An 18458-nucleotide genomic window follows, 5' to 3' on the forward strand; every position below is an offset into this window, starting at 1 on the left:
ACACACACACACACACACACACACAGTTTAGCAGGTTCGGTCTTGATACCAAGGTGTGTGTGAGTGAGTGAGTGTGTGTGTGCTGACCTGTTGAGCCGCTGCTGTGGCCGTGACGTTTTGTTTGAGGCACAGAGGGACAGCAATGTTCCACAGCTTCTCCTGCAGAGCCTGAGGACACAAGACACTTTAAAACAGAGCCCGACTGATATATCTGCGGACCGACATTAGGCATTTCCCGATGTATCGGTATTGTCACATATAATGGCCGATTCAACCATGTTATGGGCGTTGGCGTTGCAAAGTCTGTCCACCAGAGGACGCTCTACAACGTCCCTGTTGCCAACACCGAATTATTTTGTTCAAAGAACTTTAAGTTTCATATCTCAAGTTTGTATCTTTATATTTTAATATATTAAAGTATTTTAAATATGTATAGTAAATATGTATTTTACTATATATATATATATATATATATATATATATTGATGTTCTTCTCTTCTGTTGTGAAAATAGGTAATAACTACAAATATCTAATGTTAGGGAAATCTGGTTATGTTTTGTAACGCGTTTCTGGATAAAAAAAACATATACTGTATATCGGCCAATATATCGGCATATTTTATTTTTAAATAATCAAATATTCGTATCGTTATCGGCCTTAAAAATCCTTTATCGGTCGGGCTCTACTTTGAAACAGTCAATCTGTTTACCTAAACTCGTGCTAATGTTATCTTTCTCTTAAGGCTACCCAAACAAAAATAAGTCAAAGCGTACATAAAGAGAATCCCACACCATCGTACCTTCATGAGCAGCAGCTGGCAACACAGATATGTAGCACAGAAATCAGCAGCTCCTGCGAGCTCCGTTTGCAGCTCCCCCAGCCGCCGCAGGTCTCTGACAAACATGAGGAAGAACACATTCACAACCTCCTTCTCATCCATCAAACATACTGGTGCATGCATTCAAAAATCCTGGTTTTGATCCAGTTTGCTGTGTGTGTGCGTGTGTGTGTGTGTGTGTGTGTGTGTGTGTGTGTGTGTGTGTGTGTGTGTGTGTGTGTGTGTACCGTATGGTGAAGTTTAGCAGGTCCTGGGCTCCGGGTGCTTCCAGGTTCTGAATGGTGCTGACCCTGTTCAGACTCTGCTGAAGGAAGAGCTGAGCCGAATCTACAGAACCGGAACCGCAACGGGAGTCCACCAAGTCCAGACCGTTGCCTGGCAACTAAAAGATAGGACAACAGTTACAGGTGAGACTGTCTAAAGGCCCAGTACTCAATCTTAGCACAACAGAACAACGTGCAATAAATACACCAGCACTTTAACTCTTAGTCTTTTTAAGATTTCGTATTATACACAATGCACAGTTAGATGTGTCCTTCATGCCCTAAGACGTCTAAAGTTAATCTTAGCTTGATTTTAGAATGGTTTATCTGTTAAAGATTTGTCCTGTGAAGCAACAGATTGTACCACTATGCGTATATGCTATGTGTATTATCTCTATTCTACAGGTAAAGTTGTGGAAATGGCAGTGTTTTGACATAGAATGCAGCAGCATGAGTCTAACTCCCAGTTTCCACTGGTTGCGGATCGGCGGCGGATCCGCTCTGGAACGGCGGCGGCGTCATTAGGTTTCCATAAAAGTGAATGTGTTTATTTCCACTGACTGCGGAGCGGCTGCCTTTCGACTCCAGCAGTCCCCTGCCCTCCTGAGAAGATACTCAGAGCTTTTATTTTTGCAGGACGCTGGAGAGTTCCACAGCAATTTACACGGCAGTTACAAGCAGGACAGGAAGTCAAGCACAGAAACAAACACAAAAAAAACATAATGTTAATTTTCAAAATAAAACAAAATCACGACAGATCATATCTCCCTGCATTACACCTTGAAAACAGCACAGAGCTGTTTCCCCTCTACTCCTCTGGATGGAAACTAACTGTTGTTGGTTTTGTGGTTCTATTCAACGGGAACTCGTGAGATCTCGTGGCTCCTCGTGGCTTCAGCTGTCAGTCACGGCCGCAGCCGTTCTGCAGCTAATCAAGACCTGGTGGGTACTGACGGACGGCGGAGCACGGAGCCGACACGCAGCGGAGCCGATCCGCAAAATGTTCTGCAACCGGTGGAAGTTGGGTGTAAGAAAACTACAGTATTTCAGTTCTCACTCTCAGTGGCGGCACCAGGTGTGACAGACTGTCCCTCAGGTAGGCGTAGTGTCTGAAGGTGTGGTCGGAGAACAGCGCCGGCATGGTGGGACACGACTTGGCAGCGTTGAACACCAACACCAGAACCGCAATGTCTGAGAGCGACAACCAGAGTCAAGAAAGAAAACCCCCGAACCCCACCTCTGGATGTGAGTGATCAGTCATTAGTTTCTTTTATACAAAATGTGCCTCTATCTTTTCAGGACACTTGATTGCAACCTTGTATCGATTTTAGGCCACATAACTATTTCAAGGTTTTGTTTTATTTTGTTTTCTGCATTTTGAAGTTTTCTGGCAGTAAAGTGAGGACAGTGATCCATTCTGTTAATGATAAAATACTGCTATTATATATCTATTGTATATTATATATATCTATTGTTTAACGTTTGTCTCTCCATTTGTGAAAATCTGTGAATCTTTTTTTCAACATGTTTCTTCAGATTTCTCTAAGTACGACAATGAATCCAAAGGAATTTAAAGACTGGGTCAAGAAAAACATTTGCTTTGTGTTTTGGAGATTTTCAGGATACAGGCCGGATCGTCCATGTCGGGCTCTGGTGTGTCGAAGTACGGGTGTGTGCTGAGCAGTTCAGGGACCAGCGGTAACACCAGTGTTGGATGACGGGAACCCAGGAACTTTAGACACCTGAGGAGGAAAGAAGAAATTAAAAATCAGATCAAAACATAACATTTTATAACTTTACATTAGCATCCAGTAAAAGTTATCAGAAGGCCTTTGTGATTCTAGGTGTATTTGTTAATTTACTTCAAAAGGTATCACTTGGTATTCTAGAAATGTACTTTGGGATTAACAATTTCGTTTACAGCGAGAAATAGATTTCCATTACTTTAACTGATACAATTTGCAATTTGTGACTGCAGCCTTAAGACTGCAGCCCTTTCGTTGCTTCTTTCTTTGGTTTGGATATGTCTGAAAACTTTAATATCAATAATGTAAAGCCCCTTTCCCCATGGACAAGAACCCACTAACACCCACTAGCATCTGGCTTTTGTCTTTAGTGAGAAAGTTTAGCATTAAATCCCAGGACATATGACTCTGTGGTATTTATCTGCTCCAGCTGATTGACAGTGATGGAAACATGACACCTACTCTCTGAGGACACGCTAACTTTCTGGCACGATGCTATGACGCGCGTTATCTCCGTCAGTAACTTCAGTTTTGGGAGAACAAATTCAATCTGTCTCTGTGCAGGCAGCGATCAGAGTCATTGCTCCAAATATAGTCGGCACAGAGTTTGAAAGATACTAAATTGGAAGAAGATGTAAAAAAACAAGTAACCACCGTCACACCGTCTCTGGCCTCCATGCTGCTTTCTATCGTTTACTAACCATGTTTCGAGTGTGATACACCAGAAAAAAACAGAAAGGCATACTCGTCTACTGGAAATGGGAAAGGACTCAATAAACATGCTAATTTCAGTCGTAAAAGGGTATAAATGTTGCCTTAATGTTTTATGTAGTGACAGTATTACAATTGTACAATGAGAAAAGGAACGGTGATCTAATTTGTGTCGGTTCAGGGGACCTCGACCTGAAAAACTTTGGGAACTGCTGTCCTAAAAAACCCAAGGGAGCTACAGCATGCACTTTGAAAACCCCTGTGTTAAGCGCTAGTCCTAATCGTGAATATGAAACATCTTGCACACAACCACACCCACAACCACACCTACTTCCAGACGGAGTTGCGGTCGGTGGGATATTTGTTGAGGTTCTTCAGCAGCTCCAGCAGAGCCAGCTGGATACACTCTTTAGTGGAGACGTTGGTGTAACAGATTAATTCATGGAGAGCTTCTCTGATGTCACGAGACGAGTCCTGCAGACCGACAGTGACCTCATCAACGTGTGCGTAAATCAGGCTTAAATTACGACTGCAACTTACTAGAAAATACTTTTCATTTCAGTTTCAGGGTTAATAGACTGTTTGACCCGTGTGTGTGTGTGTGTGTGTGTGTGTGTGTGTCTTACCTCCAACACAGCCAGCACCGTGTCCAGCTGGTCCTCTCTGAGCGTTATGTGGGTAGAGATTTCTCTCAGCACGTGGATGGACTGCAGCCTCACTTCCTCGATCTCGTCGTTGAACATGTCGACCAGGAAGTCCAGACACTTTTCGGCGAAGCTTGCAGACGACCGAGCCAGCTGGCACAACGCCTCCACCGCCGCAATACGGACCTCTGAAAAAGTATTAAAGACGGAGAAATCGCCGGTGGGAAAAGCACTCGAGTCAGAGAGCTTTAAGCAAGCAAAGCAACGCAGTAAAAATGATCAAACCCTGAGTACAAGCTAAGGAAAGAAAGGGATTAAAGATGGCAGATGGAGAGAAAATAACATTCTCCTTCTTAAATGTTACATTTTAATTTGTGATTATTTCTACTGACAGTGTAAAAGCTTGGGAGACATCAACATACCATATCATAAAAAACCTTAAAAACACTTTGTAATGTCTCTTGTGGTGGGAATATTCACTCAATCTGGCAACAATAATCAGTTATGAGGTCTCAGATGCATCCACCTTTTGCTACTTCCTCTCCAAATCTATAAGTTAACATCACATCAGTACCATCCTGAGAATGTGTGTGTCATTAGGACACGTTGGGCTTTGTTTACACCTGGACTGAAGTCACTTTGATGGTAAACGCAGACATGCTGCACCGTGTTTCACGTACCAAACATCTCGTCCTCCAGGCCGTGGACGAAGGCACCGCAGGCCCCCGAGGCGATCAGGTTCACGGTGTTCGTGTCCAGTTTCTCTTTGGGGGCGTCGTCGGCCCACTTCCTGCCAGAGGAGAACTCTCCAGAAGTAAAGAGCTCCTTGGCCCGTTCATGGGCCGTGCGCTTCCTCTGGACACAAAGAAGGAAGATGTGCTGATTAACATCATCAGAATCAGCTTTATTTGCCAGGTATGAGGACACATACAAGGATTTTTTTCTTTGGAGCATCGTTGCTCACACTGTGCTTACACAAACAATATATATACAAAACAAACAAAACAAAATACACACACTAATATATACACAATATATACATACTCTAAATATATAGAGAATAGAAACAATATAGAGGCATACGTGCAGAGAAGAGTTCTTTAAAAGATTATTTAAATGTGGAGCATAGTGCAAAGGAAACTGGAATATATTTTATGTTATTATATAACAAGATGAACAGTATGAACATTATGAACAGTTCTGGAATAAAATATGAGAATAATGAATAAATAACAAATAATAAGTGACATGTGAGAATGGGAATGATGAGTAAATAGTAAATAATAACTCAGATTTGAGAATGATGAATAGCACTAAATAAGTGGAATAATAAGTGGAACCAGTAATAATACAAGTAATAATTATAATTTCTTATTTTGTTGTATACAGATTATCAAAAACAAAAGCAGAGAGACGTTGCTTACCCTGAGATCGGACATCAGCTTCTTGTCCAAAGTTTGCTCCAGAAAGTGAGGACTCACCTGCAGCATCGACCCCTGACACACAAAAAAGCTCCACTTCTGAATGTTGTATTTGTTTCTTTGAACAGTAAGGTATAGTAATGTGGGAACGTACCACTCTTTATTTATCACCCAGCAACTGTCAATTAGGCTTCCACCACAAAAGAATCTATATATTTAAAGAGATTTGAAGAGCTATGTGAAGTCTGTGTGTGGTGGTCTGTTCCCTCACCAGGGTTTTAGCCGCCTGTACCCGGACCATCCAGGAGCCATCGCTGACCATGTGACTGATCTTCCCGAATGCATCATCAACGAGTCGGATCTCTTCATTGGACGATGGGATGGGCACAATGCTGATTGGACAGAGAGAACAGTGAACGACAAGTCAGGCGAAGCTGCTACAAACTGGTGCAGCCAATCAGGTCAAAGCAAAGTTAAATTGTAAAGTAACACTTATTTTTGTTAACCTTCAGCAACCTTCAACGAGTTCAAGTAACTAGCTAACCAAATGCAAATGTCAGCAAACAACATTACAAACACTTTCAAAACAAACTGTAGCATCATGGGATACAGAATTTAATTTGATGTACCAATGCACCGTGTGTATAAGTTTAAAAGTCAATAAATAAAAAATAAAAAAGATTGCAACCGGTTGAGATAAAAAAATAAACGGCCTAAGGCGTGATGTACCTTTGATTTCACTTGTTCAACTTCAGGTGTCACTAGGTCTTCTTAGTCCATTTATATGAAGGGATTTTTTCTTCTATTTATTTTGTTATTTTGATGTGGGGTTTGTTTAAAAATCTAATTATTAATGTGTATTAGTTCTTTTGTTATTTCTGATAAAAAAACAATTCCAGTTGCCATTTTGATAAGAGTTCATTCGGTTTAAAAAAATGAGTTTAGTGTATTGTTTCATCCTTAGAATTTAACGTTGGAATACTGCTCATGACTTTGGTGTCTAAAGAACATTTCCAAAGAGACAATTCTTACAGAAGTGTGGCCCTTTAGTGCGTAACTAGGTGATATTAATGGTCGCCCGTTACATTCAAGCCATTGCAAAATGAGTTGCTACAAAGCTCTTCAGTGATGTTATTATTTAGAATTCCTCATTGGGGCAACAGAAACTAAACTAAATATAGCTTTAACCTTGTGGTAATGGCCAATTTGGCTATATACGTTTGTTATGTTTGTAGTGTGTGTGTATGTGTGTGTGCGGTAGGTCTGTAAATGGTTGTTTGTTACATCACCTGCGCACCTGTTTGTGGGTGCTAATTGGAGATTATAAAGGGAATCACAGGTGAGGTGGAAGGGGAATCTGGATCCGGGAAGTCACACAGTTTTTCAACCTCAGCTGTGTGAGAGTAATGTTTTTAGATCTTGTCGTTCTTGGCTTTTAATCACTCAAGTCGGTCTTTTTGTATTTGCACAATAAAAGGATTAAACGTACGACGACGGCGGACCTCATAATTTGCACCAGCAAGAGTCGGAAAGGCCTTATGATTTCACCCAGTGGCATTATTTGTGGACAGATTGCCAGTATACTTGTATAGTATTAAATGTTTGTGATCAAGAGAGTGGAGCTAGAGCTAGGTTTACGGTCACCGCGTTCCAAAAAATGCCGTAACCACGGCGGTCGTATCCGGCAGGAAGGCGCTTTCAGTTCAACATGGTCGGGTGGGAAGCCTGGCTGAGCAGCTTCGCCTGTACAAACAGGGTGATCACAAAAGTTAGCACTAAAATTGACTAATTAGTGTGAAGGTAGTCTCAAGTGGGTTAGGGCTAGGGTTTTATCTGTCTTAATGTTTTTATTTTAACTGTTTATACTTGTGTTTTATCTGTTTTTTGTTGTTTTTTTTAACTTATTTTGTGTAAAGCACTTTGAATTGCCCTGTTGCTGAAATGTGCTCCACAAATAAAGCTGCCTTGCCTGTACAAACATCTGTATGATTCTGCACGTCCAGACCACAGAGAGCCGACCAGCCTTAACATGTGGTCAGAGAGAGACACCAGCAACACAAGAAGAAGAATAAGAAGCATGTAGCTGAAGAGCGTTGAAAAACACGAGAGATCGTTTTAACTCTACAGCGATACCGACAGTCAGTCTTCTCACCTCTCTGGGTACAGCTGACTGAGCACCCACACCATCTGCACCGCTGCAGAGCGGACCTGCTCATAATCATCTGAAAGCAACCTGCAGGCCTGCGCACACACGCACACACGCACACACACACACACACACACACACACACACACACACACACACACACACACACACACACACACACACACACACACACACACACACACACACACACACACACACACACAAACACACTTTTTGTTTTGTTTACATTTACAAGTCTGAAGGTCTACTGTGAGTCTGTTCTGTTTGATCCAGGGTTCCCATTATTTTGGCAGGTATTGCGGCTGGAAGACCCAGTTATAACTGATTTATTCCTCCACACATAAAATACAACTGATACTACCAAATGTAAAGTTACTTTGTGATGAGCATAAGCGTGTGAGTTAACAGAAAGTGTCGCTCACCCCTGCTCTGTCAAAGCCCAAAAACCAGGTGAACAGGGGAAACTAAAAAATACTGCTATCACTTATGCCCCAAACCCCGATGTACACGCCCACCGCCTACAATATCAGTGCATAATATAATTAATTTATTTATAATTGAGACCATAAACAAAAAAATAGAGGAGAGACATGTGACTCCTAGAGTAAAGATACACAGTGCTGTTACCTGGTCATAAATGATCTCATGAATCTTTATTCTTCTCTCGTGAAGCTGCAGCTGGAAATCAAACACACAGAATGAGATGTTATATAAAGAGAATAACCACTAAAATAAGAGTGGGAAGGGTTTTCTCGCTGCCTTGTTTTTGCATTGTGTGTTGTCCCTAACTACATGAGTGTGGTGCTGGTTAAGTTTCTGGTGGGTGGAGGAGCTGGGGGTGTCCTACCATGGCTTTGATGGCTGCGGTGCGGACTCTGGGGTCCTGGTCTCCAAAGAAGTCACTGATGATACTCTGGATGTCCCTCACTCCTTCTGGAGCACCGAGCAACGTGTAAAATGACAACACAGCAGAACACATCACACAACAACTCACACAAAGCACTATGGTGACCCGTAAATGTCCGTTGTCAAGCGGTGATTTCAAAGATTCGAGAGTTAATTGGAGTTCTGATTGTATGGCCTTGTTAAAATCCATAAAAACTTACATTTTTATTCAACTCTGCCGCACAACTAAATTTAAAGAAATTATGAAATAAAAATGACCAAACAGAATACATGGGTGATATTCTTCTCTACATTTTAAATATTTAAGTGCATGCGCACATTGTTTAGTAAAGTAAGGAAAGTCAGAATCCCAGTTCAGACGTCTAAATATGCGTAAATATGAGTGTTGGCACGAACCTAATGACGCGCCCAGTACGTCGTTGTCTTTTGTCAGAGGAGTGTCGGCCATGCCGAGACACCCGAGCAGCTTCAGACACTTGTTTCTCACCCCGAAATACGTATCAGACAGGTGCTGAGAGGAAGTAAGAGAAAAAACACAGAGGAGATTGGTTGCTCTGTGCAGAAAGTCCTGTTGAGTCCGTAAAGGACACTTAATGGTGTGTGTGTGTGTGTGTGTGTGTGTGTGTGTGTGTGTGTGTGTGTGTGTGTGTGTGTGTGTGTGTGTGTCTCAGACCTTGCAGGCCATCTCTATGAGCCTCTGTCTGACTGTAGGACTCTCAGGTAGTTGTATACCAATGACCAGCAGAGTGTCCAGCAGCTGGGCGAGGACCTGATGGGACTCTGCAGACACACACAGAGCAGACCATTTGTTACCTATTCAAAGTTGTGTTATTGGAGGTGTGGTCACATTTTTTATTTTATAAATTACATTTTTTTTAAGTGTAAATAAGAGTTTTTAGTGCTGTGAAAGACAAATCTTGTTGCAATTTCCACTGCTCCCGTAGGCATGTTCCTAAAACCTGTTTAAAACTATATTTTGAAATACATTTAAATAGATTAGATTGGACTTTATTCATACCACAACGGGGAAATTTTGTTATTACAGCAGCAGCATTTTTTTCCGCATCTTTAATTTGAAATCTGAAGGGACGAGATCTTTGCTCTTCTCAGCCAGAAGTTACAGAAATCCTTCCTAAATCCTGCCTAACACGTCTCATCACATTGTTCTGTGAAAGCACAAAACACTGCTCAGTTCCCAAGAACAATAATGCAGCTTAGCAACATTGATGCACTTTTTGAATTATTTAGACCGAAAAAGATGTTGGAAAAAGGAAATCTCTTTCCCAATTACAAAGAAATAATGTTTTAATGTGTAATTACGGCTTGTTGAGCGTAAAAGTAACAACAACACAGAATGACAGAGAATCGTACGTGCATGTGTGTAAATATGTGAGTTAAAAAATACAAGGTCCAGCCTTTGTATAAATGTGTCTTACTCTCGTTGTTGAGTATGTTGATGGCGTCGTCCACGATGCAGTCGGGGCTGAAGCCCTGCGTTTTGGACAGCAGACCCAGCAGGGAGGCAATCTTCAGCCTCACAGAGTTATCCGTCTCCTGGGAGAGAACAGCAGCATCAGAGATATTTAGTCTGCAGGCTACAGCTACACCGCTACATTTTTACTTCTATTTTTAAGCCTCGTTTTAGGGCAAAAACAAGCTTAGTTTTAGCTCCGGTAGCAGAGCTAATCTCCATCCATCCATGTTGATTTTTTAATTTTGACGGGAAGACAACACAAGGGTTAAAGATCAATTTCAAACGGTCAGGATGAAAATAAAACAGGCTAAAAAAAAAATATATAAAATAAAAATATAAGAATAAAAATTACAGAAATTAATAATTATTCAATTTAACAGGTTGTAGGGACGAGTTTGGGAGGAGGGAGTGAGGGGTTTTATTTTTGTATGATTTCTTTAGAGCGTAAAATATTCTAAATAAATAACGTAATGTTCTAAGTAAATATGATAAAAGAGGTTTACAATTATTTTTTACAACTGAAATATTTTTACATTAATTACAGAGGGGAAGCATAAAAAAAAAAAAAGGTACCGAATATCAAGTTCCAGTATCTGTACCGATGACAACATGAAAGGTGCCCCACCCTACACCCCCCTTATAGTTCTTCACCTACCTATCTATCTATCTATCTATCTATCTATCGTTCTTCACCTTGTAGTAGTGCTCCAACAGGATCCGGACCACCCCCTCCACGCTCTCCACCTCCACGGGCTTGCGTGCGAACTGCAGCAGGTACTGCAGGGCATCCGTGGAGTTGGTGGCCTTACAGAGGTCGATGTGCAGCGCCGCAGACTTACTGGGTTTGGAGAGTCGCAGCTTCTTGGCCGGAGCTTCCTCCTGGGGAATCTGTCAGCATAAAACAAAATGATAATTACAAAAACCAGGCTCGTCTCCCCTCACGGTGTGTGATCTGTCCTTCTCTGTTCAGATAAAACTTATAACCTGCACTATTTATACAGCATTAGTAAGTCCTGTATATATTTTAGAAACAATGGGGAGGTTAGACACTCTAAAAGTTGCTATTTTCTATTATTTGACTGGGATGAGTCTGACATTTGCACCGCTTCCTACTGGTTCCCTGAACAATTAGCATATTCAGAAATTTGGTTTTTGTGGAAATGCGGTCAGAAGTTGCACGTGTCACCTCTGTGTTTGATGGATGATGATTGTCCAGAGAAAGCATGGTGTAATAATGACAGACCATCTAATAAGTGTCCAACTTATGAAAAAACAACAGCTGTCTTCTCAAAGTAATTCATTAAACAGCACCAATTAAGGAAAGTCTTGAGCGCCAAACCTGTGGCAAAGATATTTATGTAAACCAGCAGATCAATAAAGGTTGGATATTGACAGTAACGGCTTGGAATATTAGTTGAAATATTGGTTATATTAGCCCTCCTACACTCTCTGGGCTGTGGTCATAACATCTCCATCTTATAACTTATTCCCTGTTATATATTGTTCTTATTCAATCAGTCAGTTTATCGGTTATGTTTATATGTAATAGTCATAGTTAATATTTAAATCATGATCTACTGCACTGTTCACTTTTGCACACAGTCTACCATAGTACCTTACCTTATTAGGGTCACTGCATTTGTGTGAGTGATTTTTATTCTTTTATTCTTATGCATGTGTGATGTGTGTGTGTGTTTGTGTGTATATGTGTTTGTTGTGTTATGGTTGTCTTGCTACTGGATGCCTAAAATTTCCTTTGGGATGAATAAAGTATATATCTATCTATCTATCTATCTATCTATCTATCTTTCTCTCTCTCTCTCTCTATCTATTGCATGTCTCTAGTTTGAACCTCATCACCTTGAGATGATTATAATTTTAATGTCCTTTTTTATTTGTTAAGTGACCTTGGGTGTCATGAAATGCGCTTTAAATAAAATGTATTATTATTATTATTATTATTATTATTATTATTAATAGTAGTAGTAGTAGTAGTAGTATGTAACAAAGTAAATTTACTCATGTCCAAATTGTATGTAGTCCTACTTGTACTTTACTTGAGTATTACCATGTTATGCTAATTTATACTTGTACCTCACTAGTTACTTGTACTTTCTCTACATTTGTCTGACAGTTTGTTATTTTTTGTCTGTTTTTAACTTCCCTTCCTGTCCAGTAACAGAAACATGTAGCTAGCTATGTGTTGAGAAAACTCTCCTTCTTCTTAAGCTAAATCAAGTCTTTAATTAGCTGAAAACATGTCAACACCCGGCCATTCCCTTTCATAGGCTTAAGTAAGAAACCTCTAACCAGTTAGCATAAACATTATAACACACATACACCTACATATTGCTAACGTTATCTTTCACAAAGTCGATAACGGTAGCTAACAATTGATATTGAAAGTAGTGAGGTTGTTAGCTCCCTAGAGTTAGAACTGTAACCAAACAATACTGTAACGTTATATACCTAGATATAAGTATATTGTTTATTTTGTACATAGCTAGCTAGCTTTATGCAGCTAGCTAGCTAGCTATAGCAGAGCTGATCTGCGTTGTTGTGACTGAGCGGCTGGCTGTGGTCGAGCTAACGGTAGTTAGCCATTTAGCATTAGCTCAAAGGCTAGCTAGCTAGCTAGCTATAGCAGAGCTGATTTGCGTTGTTGTGACTGAGCGGCTGGCTGTGGTCGAGCTAACGGTAGTTAGCCATTTGGCATTAGCTTAGAGGCTAGCTAGCTAGCTAGCTCTCAAGCACAACCGTTAACATTTATCTCAGGTTATTTTGAGTCTACAGTGAGCAGCGACAAGAAGGTTTTTACGTGCTCACCTGTACGACTTTGGAAAATTCCTCATAAACTCGCTTTTTCAGGTGTGCTGCCATGATTAGTCAACTATGGTTAGCCAAGCCTACGTACTCAGCTAGCATGCATTTGTCCCTTCACGCCTTCCGTAGCTATGGATAAAATGGCAAAACGCGTTTTGTAAATTACACTCGTTCTTCTTTTATTATCTTTCTTTGGGGTTTAACGGCAGATTAAATCCTTTATGTTGCACTACTGCCATCTTCTGGAGTTACAATAAATCCTACGGGGTCCAGTATGTTTATTTTTATCTTCATCAGTCTTATTGTCATTATAAGGCTGACCAGTCAATTTTTGCCTTTTCCAAATCACCCTTACAGTATGTTGTTTACTCTTTACTCCTGCTCCTGTTATCCTACATCCTTTTATTCCAACATGTCCTTTCTCTCTGATACGTATTTCCTGCAACTAACCAGCACATGCACCACAGTTTCTGGTACCTCACACACAATGATCACAACACACAGTTGGGTGCTATTGCTTCTCTTTGTAGTTTCTGTTGCTGTTTTTATTATTTAATCTACACACTGCCTGTATATCTTTATCTGTATTTATATTTTTCCATTACAAGTACTCACTTTTTCAATATTACCTACAGTTGAATATAACTAATATTATGGTTACCTACTTTTGCTTTATTACTTTAATTACATATTCAATCTAATTTTAACGTCACTTACTTACACTGCAATGTTGTTGTTTTTTATGTACTATGGCAACCGCACTTTACTTTCTAAAACCTTTATTTGACGCCTCTTTGCTTCAGTCTACCTTCTGCTTATTGTCTACTGTTTGCCTGTTTTTCTTGTGTGTTTACCTGTTTGTTTTTTACTCTTATTGTAGAAAATGCTGCTGTTACAAAGGAATTTCCCCGCTGTAGGATGAGTAAAGTATCATCTAATCTAATCTAATCTAATCTAATCTAATCTAATCTAATCTAATCTTAATGTGATAGGTGACGTTCAGGTTGCTGTGTCCAGTTCTTAGCCCGTTTATTGCTCCATGCGCTTTCTGTTTTGTTTCTTTAACTGTCTATGGTTTTATTCCCGTACTTCTTAACACACATACTCCTTTTTGGATTGCATGTAAATGTCTTCCTTTAATTGCATCATTCCAACACTGTTGCCAGTGTTGTTATTTTTCTCCACACTATGCCTTTCCCTTTGATTTTAATCATCTAAAATTGACTTCAACAATTTAAATCCATATATTCACATACATCTCAACCTGTATGGTCTGATATCTCAGGATTACCTGAACGGGATCCACATGAATGTCACATTTGCCCATTTCCCCCCAGTCCCCCCTCCCCCTCCCCCATCTGTGTTATAAATAACTTACATTGAAATCCCTTTATTCATTTATTTGCAGCTAGTTATTACAGCAAGGACATTTACAGCAATAATAACCTCTTTATTGTTAAAATGGGCATGACAGTGTTGTTTTATTCAAGATAGTAAAACCATGGGAACCTATCCTTAAAATCCTTAAAATATAAAATAGCATAAACCTTCGTTGATCCCCCACAGAGTGAATTCAGGTGTTGCAGTATCACAGAGACATGAATATGTCACTTTTGAATAGACTTGCTTGTATTTAAAGAACAAAAAGACGACAAAACACACAAGAAAAGAAACAGTCATCAACAATCAGTTGATTTGCTAGAGCTCGATGCAAGCTGCGGATGTTTTGGCCCTCTTGTGGTCTGCTCTCCACGTGAAGAAGCCCACTATGAGCACCATGACGGGCAGAGCCACACAGACCAGGATGCGGCTCACGGGCAGCTCCACTGGACAATCTACGCCGGGTGAAGGAACCAGATTCTGGGCGGTGGGAGGATCTTGGAACAAAAAGGTGGAGGTGAAGTCCAGAAACTCCGCCCTGCGGTTTCCTCCGGCGTGCACCTGACACCTCCACTTCCTGTTGTGGTCCTCCCTGCGGAGTTTAACGGCCAGCGTGATGTTGCAGCGAGTGACGATGGTCTGCTCGTACCTGCACAGACGAGAAAACACTGTTACAAAACACATCAGGGAGACCCACTGCTGGACTGACGGCATGTTCCTTCATCTCCAAGAACACACACACTAGTTTATTTTTGACTTAATCCCTCACACACAGATCGCCCGGTCCTACCAGACTCTGGTCCATTAGCCTGGTCCCACCAGACTCTGGTCCATTAGCCTGGTCCTACCAGACCCTGGTCCATTAGCGTGGTCCCACCAGACTCAGCTCCATTAGCCTGGTCCTACCAGACTCTGGTCCATTAGCCTGGTCCTACCAGACTCTGGTCCGTAAGCCTGGTCCTACCAGACTCTGGTAGATTAGCGTGGTCCAACCAGACTCAGCTCCATTAGCCTGGTCCTAACAGAGTCTGGTCTTTTAGCCCGGTCCTACCAGACTCTGGTCCATTAGCCTGGTCCCACCAGACTCTGGTCCATTAGCCTGGTCCTACCAGACTCTGGTCCATTAGCCTGGTCCTACCAGACTCTGGTCCATTAGCCTGGTCCTACCAGACCCTGGTCCATTAGCCTGGTCCCACCAGACTCTGGTCCATTACATTATCAAATCTTTGATATTGTAGATTTCTGAAAGGGAAACATCCCTTGTACAAATCCAGTTAAACATCAAACCATAAAACCATTTTTTTTTTGTTATTGCACAGCTACCAGAAGACTTACAACTTTCAGACAGGTCACATCTACGTCTTCAAGCTCAGTTGGAGTCTGCGCAGTAACGCTCAGGATCACCAGAAAAGAGCTTCTAACAGACTTCACTGGTCTCCATCCAGAACAACTGGATCTGTTGGTCCATTTCTTTAACTGTCTATGTTTTTTTTAAACATCAAAGCATGTAAACCTATTCCTGTAGACCCCAAAAGTACAGATATGATGCTGAAACGGAGCATGATAGGGGTGCTATGACAGTAATAAAGGACAGAAAGCTGAAAACCTGGTGTCTTTGGGCAGCATGGCACCGTCCTCATCCACCCAGCTGAGGTTGAACGCGCTGGAGTAGGACTTGCAGCTCCCGATGTCGTAGTAGGTGAAGAGGACGCAGCTCAGGGTGAGGTTTCCTCCGGGCTGCAGGTCGGTGACGGAGGAGACGGAGGTGACGGTGAGGAGGGACAGGTAAACGTCAGCGATGGGTTTTCCGTGCGTCACGCAGACGTAGGAGCCGGCGTCCTCCACGACGAGGCCGCGGAGGCTGAGCGAGCAGTTGGGTTCCACGGACATGCGGCCGGCCCTGTCCGAGTCCGGACTCACCTGCCCCCCCCGGACCTCCTCGGTGTAGCGCACCTGGCCGCCCTTGTAGAAGGTCCAGCTGATCTGGGAGCAGTCTGAGGACACCTGGTGGACGCACGGCAGCAGAGCCACGCCTCCCAGTCTGCTGTACGCAAACACCGCCTCCTTCACGCACCTCACACCTGGAAGCACAGAAGCCAAATTATGAAAATGACTAATATTTTATGAATTTGATATGAAATAAATCCCCCTCTTATAACCACTACTCAAGATTTCAGCTGTTTTTGACACTTTTTGGACAGTTTTTAAGCTTCATTTGTTTGTTTTTTGCTTAATTTTTGTGTAATTTTGTCGATTTCTTTTACGTGTCTTTCGCTTTATTGATTCATATGAATGATTTTGGGAGGCCGGAAGAGTTAAAACCATGCAATTATTCCTGATGTGAGGTAAAACTAAATGTAACACTGTTACAGCTGTAGCCTACAACAAAAGAAAAATGGAGAAATTCTTAAAGGCTTCTTTGAATGCAACACAGAACCCAAAATCTGGCCTCAAATATCAGCAACAGACCCGGAGGCTGTGACAAATCCAGCAGATTAAATAATGATGTTGTTTCCTCAAGTACTGGACTCAAATACAACGTTGAAGTACTTGTACTGACCATGCTACTCAATAATATTATTATTATTGATAATATTGCAGGCATACTCTGTACACCACTGTAGTTACAGTGACACCCATATCGTTTTTTACATAAAAACACAACATTTTGAAATAAAATGCATCGTTACAGATTAAAAAAATAAACGTTTGGCTTGCAGCTATCCTCACAAAAAAACCACTTTGGACCTCTTATCATACGTTTCAGATGAGTTGTGTCCCACCAGGTCAAATTATCCAATCATTTTTTTAAATAAAAAATTAGAGAATTATCCACTTTTTTTCTTCTTCTCAATGTCAATATTAAAAACATCAAAAACTCAGCCGCAACATTGAAAAAGTGACAAAAATGTGGGAAAAAGCAATGATCTTGAAAAAACGTTTTTGTTTAATGGTTGACGGTAAGACAACACAACAGTTAAGAAAATAAAAAAATAAGAAATACAAAATAAAATCAAGTATGAGGAAAACAGTTGCAGCTTGTATGCAAATAATGAAGAGACCAGAAGAGATCTTAAACTGGTGAAAAGAGGAGAGATATCTCTAAAAGACAGAGGTAAACCATCCAATCGGAAGGAGCTTTACATTTAGAGGCTGTCCTCCCAGTTTCTTTAGATAGATGTAGTAAGGAGAAGAAAACATGGTCAGTGTCTCGCTACAGGATCAAAGTCAAAAGTCAAAGTACTTTTATAGGTCTCCCTGAGGAGAAACTCGTTTTGGACATTGAGTAACTTACTTTGCAACAGCAAGAGTTAAAGACACAAGGACAAGCACGGGGTTAAAACCAAGTAAAGGACAGATGTAGAGTCAACATGTGGGCTACTCGAGGGCCGGTGCCAATTAGCCTACAGATTTACGATTTTCTACACTAAAATAAGAAAATAAGCCATGTTTAAAAAAAAAAAAAAATGACCTAGATCAAAAAATGAGGATCGAGATGGAGTCAAGTGTTGTTTCAGAGAGGATGGGTGGTCTGGAAGAAGGCATTAGTGAACAAGTGAACCCGATGTCGAGCATTTAGTGGAAGAAGGATCCAAAGATATACGTCTGACGAGGCCTCGTGCTGAATGGACGCCTCAGGGCTGATCTGCAGAGACTATTGGACATCCCATTCAGAGGGTTTTCGGCTGTGATACGCATTATCAGTTCTAGCCAATAACAGCTGAGTAATAAATGTAATCTAATCTGTTTTGAAAAACAATTAATTGAGCGATAATACATTCTTAATATACAGTTTATATTTCTTTCACAATAGAATTAATATGAGGTCTGAAAGTAAGTTACCCAGATATTTAACCTCCTCAACATATACTAGAGGTGTAATATAATATATAATATACAACACATGCTGTACATAGTAAGAGAGTATTTATGTACTGGTATTTATACATATGAAGAGCAGCTGAGTACTTCTTCCATCACTGGACAAATTAGAACCCTAAACAGAAGAACATGAAGCGTACCTGGGAGCAGGAGACTGGCGAGCAGCAGGACCCTCATCAGGTTTTCTCCGCCCGTCATGTCGG

The 18458-nt window shown here is 41.1% G+C and overlaps 2 protein-coding genes across 2 annotated transcripts in view; both read right to left on the reverse strand.

Annotated features, from left to right (window-relative positions):
- The window catches only part of ints4 (integrator complex subunit 4), a 17154-nt gene extending 3912 nt beyond the window's left edge, over positions 1-13242 (reverse strand). Inside the window, 18 exon segments of the mRNA XM_034866773.1 lie at positions 21-168; positions 801-894; positions 1067-1221; positions 2160-2293; positions 2729-2844; positions 3890-4032; positions 4185-4390; positions 4883-5057; positions 5627-5698; positions 5895-6015; positions 7776-7864; positions 8418-8468; positions 8638-8723; positions 9093-9207; positions 9370-9476; positions 10133-10250; positions 10864-11058; positions 12997-13242. Coding sequence (XP_034722664.1) covers positions 21-168; positions 801-894; positions 1067-1221; positions 2160-2293; positions 2729-2844; positions 3890-4032; positions 4185-4390; positions 4883-5057; positions 5627-5698; positions 5895-6015; positions 7776-7864; positions 8418-8468; positions 8638-8723; positions 9093-9207; positions 9370-9476; positions 10133-10250; positions 10864-11058; positions 12997-13050 — 2179 coding nt within the window. The 5' untranslated portion in view covers positions 13051-13242.
- Positions 13243-14403: 1161 nt separating this feature from the next.
- On the reverse strand, positions 14404-18453 carry LOC117941747. The gene is made up of 3 exons (XM_034866771.1): positions 18396-18453; positions 15980-16454; positions 14404-15022 (listed from the first exon to the last, which is right to left on the reverse strand). The coding sequence occupies exons 1-3, from the start codon at positions 18451-18453 to the stop codon at positions 14692-14694; spliced, it is 864 nt and encodes a 287-aa protein (XP_034722662.1). The 3' UTR covers positions 14404-14691.
- Positions 18454-18458: the final 5 nt, after the last annotated feature.

The sequence above is a fragment of the Etheostoma cragini genome, chromosome 3 (assembly GCF_013103735.1).
Source record: "Etheostoma cragini isolate CJK2018 chromosome 3, CSU_Ecrag_1.0, whole genome shotgun sequence".
Taxonomy (NCBI): domain Eukaryota; kingdom Metazoa; phylum Chordata; class Actinopteri; order Perciformes; family Percidae; genus Etheostoma; species Etheostoma cragini.